General features: G+C 31.1%; 1 protein-coding gene across 1 annotated transcript; it reads right to left on the bottom strand.

Moving 5' to 3' along the window:
- Window positions 1-3912: 3912 nt before the first annotated feature.
- Window positions 3913-4825, bottom strand: LOC110036298 (the record flags this gene model as incomplete). The annotated part of the gene is given in 2 exon segments (XM_020740704.1): window positions 3913-4411; window positions 4549-4825. Coding segments are annotated over 2 exon segments (432 nt in total), but the record flags the coding sequence as incomplete, so codon positions are not given.
- Window positions 4826-5969: the final 1144 nt, after the last annotated feature.

Here is a 5969-nt window from a genome sequence, read left to right on the forward strand (position 1 = left end):
TATATATATATATATATATATATATATATATATAAACACATGCTTCAAGAAATGTACTTTAAAGTTAAGTCATCTCCCTAAGAAATATGGAATCATTACGGTAATACTAACATTCTGCACTGAAATATAAATTTTGAAAGCCATAACACTATATTGATGTCAGTGTTAGTGCGCTAAGTTACATAATATTTGTTTGAAAGAAAAATGCATAATATGAGGGTGATTCATAAAAAAAATTAGCTATGCGTTAAGGCAAGTTAGACTATAAGAAGGTTATCATTGCATGTAAGTGGATGATCCTCTTTCCACATTGAAAACTCCATGGAATGATGATTGATAAATCACCATGATCAGTTAGTCAGAATATCATGAATCTGTTATCCTAATTCACTAAGCTCGGCTTCATTTAGTCTTGAAGGCTGCCTGGTTAGCCTGACCGTGAGAAACAATCAGCTAGCAATTATCAATTATATATCTAGAGGAAACTCATAATCTCAAATCAAGGAAGACAAGGAAGAGATATAGATTCATAGATAAATGAATTTACTTAGTAAAAGTGAAAACAATATATGATTTATAATCTGTAGAGGTATAAAGAAAACCTGCAAAGAGTGGATACATAAAACTCGACTGTATGAGTCAAATCTAATTAATGGGGCTTACAATCTTATCTGGATCAAGGCAGCCACTTTCTGAGCTTGCTTTTAAGCGAAAATCTTGATATGTTTAATTAATCACGTAGGTGGTAGAGAAGATAATGAAAGTGCCCCTGGATGCATGTATGCATGCGAAAATATTTATAATTAAGTGAAGGCTTTAGCTATATTCAAGAAAGGCCATGATTTATGCGCCAGTTATGATTTAGTGCTGATAAGCTCTGTTTTGTATCTTGTCTGAAGGACACAACATAACTAAAACTATTTTATAAAGTTCTAGGACTAATGCAATTTTTTTCATTTTGATTTTTTAGAAGGCCTATATAAAGTTGATTAACAGATTATTTGAACTTGTGGAAAATGACTTCTTGATGAGCCTAGACACATGGTTTCTAAGCAAAACATAGCAAAAGAAAATGTGAAACTCTTGATGCAATTCAAACACAGTATAAAAGAAAATTGAGAACGAATGCAGTTGGGTTTGTGGATATGATTACAATGACAATAGAAAAATACAGATAGGCTTTGTATAAATAATCTAATCCTAGTTTTGCACATATATAGAATATGCTAGAAACTTGCACACGAGCATAAGGGGCAAGTACTGGGTTTCCTTTGCTGTTGTCTTTTACTTCCTAAATCATCTTGTATGCTTCTAATTAGGGGTGTAAAGAAACCGAACACAAACGAACGAAGCTCATGTTCGTGTTTGGTTTGTTTGAAATTACGTGTGTTTGAAATAGACTCGTGTTTGAAATTGTTCGTGAAGTTATTGTTCGTGTTCGGTTTGATTTGTTTGAAATATGTTTCAAATGTTTGAAATATTTGAAATATTCGAATTGTTTGAATTATTCAAAATCTTACAAATTTATTTGTATTGTTCGAATTGTTCAAAATCTTTCAAATGCTTAAACCTATAAAAAATTAAAGCTTAAACCTATATGAATCACAATACAAATGCAAAATAGCTAATGCACAACTCACTATAAAACTATAATATCATATCTCATTCATAAAAAAATCTGAACTATAGGCAATAAGCGAGCTTTTACTCCCAAAAACTATATTTCACTCAAAGAAATTAAATAAATCTAAAAGAAATATAAGAAAATTTAAGCTAAGAGATAAACATGAAGATAAAAACGAAATTATAAGATTTAATATAAGCTAAGAGGCGAACCTAAAGCCAGAATATAATTTATAGGATTTAATTTTTTAAAATAGGATAAATTTTTAGACAATATAATTATTTTTAAAATATTATAAATTTTTCATATTTAATTATTTAAAATTATTTTATATTTCGAACAATAACGATTTGAACATGATCGACAAATGATTGTTCGTGTTTGGTTCGTTTATAAACCGAACAAAAAAAATTTGTTTGTGTTCGTCTCGTTTGCTTATGGAACGAATCAAACACGAACTCTCCGACGAGCCTAACACGAATTGTTCGCAAACAACGAGCTTTTTTGGCAGCCCTACTTCTAATGTCTGAATTGAAAGATGCCTCTGGATATGTAAAGTGTGCTAGTTGGAAACCCTTGCTTGTAGCTTGTTTCACTCATAAGACTTTTTAGCTAGAAAGAATGTATATATGTGTATATATGAGTATATGTATGTTTGTATGTGTGTGCGCGCGATAAAGTTAAGTATAGAGGAATATCGAGCATTGCACATACTTTCTCTGGCCTATCAAATAGTTTAATAATATACACACAAAGAAAAAAACTTGTATGTGTGTGTGTGTATGGTTGAGTGTATTAAAGAAATAGGAATATCAAGTAATACATAGATTTTCTGTCCTATCGAATGTTTTAATAATATATACAGAAAGTGAAAAAGAAAAAAAAAACATTATAAACTACTGTTTGAAGTAGCTATCAAATGCATTTTTGGTATTTTTCTTATAACACACAAAGCAAAAAAAACTTGTATATGAATTTATTGTTTGTTGTAGCTATCAAATGCATTATTGGTATGTTTTTTTTCTTATAGCACAGCTCTTGTAGAAATTAGTAGCTTTTTAGTTATGTGTAGAACACCTTTACCATAGATCCACCTATAATGCAAAATAATATTTACCACAGATCCACCTCTAATGCAACAATGGCATAACAGAGGCACGAGCGAAAAATAGCATAATCAGCCACATAACATTAGTCAAATTATCACAAGAGCATAGTTGTGGCAGTAATAACCTGAATCTACTCTAAGCTAAACAAAAAATGTGTCTATAATAGCATCTAGTGTGTGTAAGTTCAAAAAGGTTGTCAAAGGTTTACTTATATTAGTTTGTCTTAAAAATCAAATTAAATTTAGGTCTTTTACATAAAATTTATTGAATTTAAAAATTTATTTTGAAAAGGAAGTATTTGATAGGGTTAAAAGATATTTGAAAATAGATATATAGTATTATATTTTTTAAAAGACTTGAATTAAAGGTTATTTTAAATGTGTAAACTTACTGATGGTATAGATAATAGATTTCATTTATTAAATTTAAGATGATATTCTCTAGGTTATTTGTATTCTTGACCATTCATATGTGATTTGAATACAATGGAATGAATATCTTTGTCAGATAAAACTCAAGATTCAAGTGTTTAAATGCGATTAGTGTTTCAATGTGATTCTTACTTTAGCATATACAGATATACAAATATATACACATACAAATATATACAGATATACACATATATACATATATTACATGTACATGTATATAAATATATATATACATATGTGTGTGTGTGTGTGTCTATATATATTGAGTAGTATTTCAAGTCAAAACGAGCCGAGCACGAGCTTCTTAAAGAGCAGAACACGAGTTGTTCACGAACAACGAGCCATTTTGACAGCCCTAGGTCTAGGTATTCATGTATTTTGATAACCTTTTCCATTAACTTAACATAGCATTTTAAAAATTTTAACCTTGAATTTGTGTTGTTGGATAGAACTTCTAGTGTTTTAACTCATAATTAAAATATTATTGTCCGTTAATTATATAATGTGTTGAATCAAATGTAACTTCTAAGCCTTTATCGCAAGGTCGACGAATTCAAATCAAGTTTTTCTTTAAATTACAAATTAACAAAACTGTATCAAAGATAGTTCATTTCGTGCAATTTTTTCCTTTAACATCATCTCTATAGGCAATAAATTCTGAATCTTTTGATTCAATTGCCGTGAATTTACATATTTATGTAAACATGTACCTAGAGCTATTATTCTAAGTATCACATGCCTTCATTTATTTCTCTATCGAGATATTCTTATATAAGGAAACCAAATAACTAAATTGGGAACCCAAATATGTTTTGGTCCATGTTAATCAACATATTATTTAATCTGGTACAATAGCAAACACCTACAATAGCAAAGAATTTAGTGAATCATGCCCAGCATACTCCAGATTTATTTCCTTCAACGGGGAGGTTCTCTGAAGAAAAACAGCTACAATAGCAAAGAATTAAGGAATCAAGAGTAACAAGGTGCGAGTCTCCATGATTTATTCAGCTCTGAAGTTTAATCCAAAGCTAAAATGCCAAGGGAATGTACGTTGAACAAAGTGATTCTCCTCACAGAAAAGCTCTCTTTTTACTGCCTTCCTCTTGGCCAGTGCTGTTCTCCTCCTCGGTGTCTACACTGAGCCTCTTGAATGTTACAGCTTCGGATCCCATTTTGCTGCAACTCTGTGTTCTTGCCTTGAAAATGCTGCAAATCGCAGTAGATGCTTTCGAGTTGAAGTCGATCTGCAACCCGAGAGTTTTATCAATCAACTATAAGTTAATCATTGATTATGTCAGCAAAATGATCATAAGCATGAAGTTAATATAGAATCATTGAGCTGACAGGGATTTTGTGATACCTTCACTAGAATATTTTGTACCTTCAAATTGAAGAGGAAATTCTTTATGGTATTGTTCAGCTCGCCAAGCGCTCTGTGCTGATATAGATGGCATCTGCTGTAGTTGTTGCCACTTTTCTGCAGTATCGAAACCATACAGATAGCCTGGTAAATATGGATCTGGTTCAAGGTTTTGTAAATCAGCATCGCTTTTGACATTAGGATGTCCACAAGTCATGCCACCAGTCCCCTCCTCCAAATCAGCATCGTTTTTGACATTAGGATGTCCCCAAGTCATGCCACCAGTCGCCTTTTCCAACTGTTCAGTCAAAAGGAAAAAAAGTAATGAATTATTTCTCCAACAAAGATGATTCATGAATTTGATAACAGAAGAAGAAAGAGAATCAAGAGTGCTTTTCCTTTCCAGTTGTTGAAATGAGAGAACTAAAGAACTTGTAGTAAAACCAATAGGTAGCATACCATAGATTCAAAGAAGCTTTTCACACAATATTGTCTACGAAATCATTTCTGGTTTTAATGATTAGATGGAGAAAGCGCCATGGAAGCTTCTGTGATGTGTTAACGATTTGTATAATTTTGTCATCAGTGAAGGAGTGGATGACAGTTATTCCATAATCTGTTCGTAAATATCTCGTCTAAATTATTTGGAAACTTATAAGCTCCCTGTCATCAAAAACAAAGAACACAGAGACAATGAAATCCAGTGGATTGAGAATCTATCTCAATATGTTTAGTTTGTACATAGAAAATAGGATTTGAAGCAATATAAATTGCAGCTTGGTTATCACACCACAACATAATCCATTTCAATCAAGAATTGAGAATCACATCAATTCACTCGAAACTTATGCCACTGCAGCCAGAAATCTGTCACCGCACCTAGATAGGTGTGGTTTGACAATGTTGTTTTTAATATTTTGAAAACACATTAGCTGTCAAAACGCAGTTTACCCAAACAGACCAGATGCGTTTTCAAAACGCCGCCGCACCAAATAAGCTGCCCCAAACGAGCTCTTACTTAAATCATCAAATTTTTTACTTATTGTAAGCACTATTATATTCTCAAACATAAGCTAAAAATCAAATTTTCTTTTATATTTTTAAACTATTTACCAACAAATGAATCACCACCTTGAGGCTTAAATACGATATAACAAAGTTTAAAAAATAGCATTTTTTTTACTATACTCGTAATATTTTAGAAATCTTCAAACCATTGTAAATTAAATTGTTGTGCAATATTACCGGTCCCCAAATATGTTTCATAAACTCTATCTCTTTCAATATCATCATAGCTCCAAATTGAAAGTCGAACCTAAGATTAGCTATAAGATTATCAATATCAATCTTTAAATATTTTTTCCTCTTCGAGTATTGATTCATTTGAACTATTAAATGAAAACTAATATTCACCTTTATATAATTAGATGATTATTGAAAAG

The sequence above is a fragment of the Phalaenopsis equestris genome, unplaced genomic scaffold (genome assembly GCF_001263595.1).
Source record: "Phalaenopsis equestris unplaced genomic scaffold, ASM126359v1 Scaffold204830, whole genome shotgun sequence".
In the NCBI taxonomy this organism is placed as follows: Eukaryota; Viridiplantae; Streptophyta; class Magnoliopsida; order Asparagales; family Orchidaceae; genus Phalaenopsis; species Phalaenopsis equestris.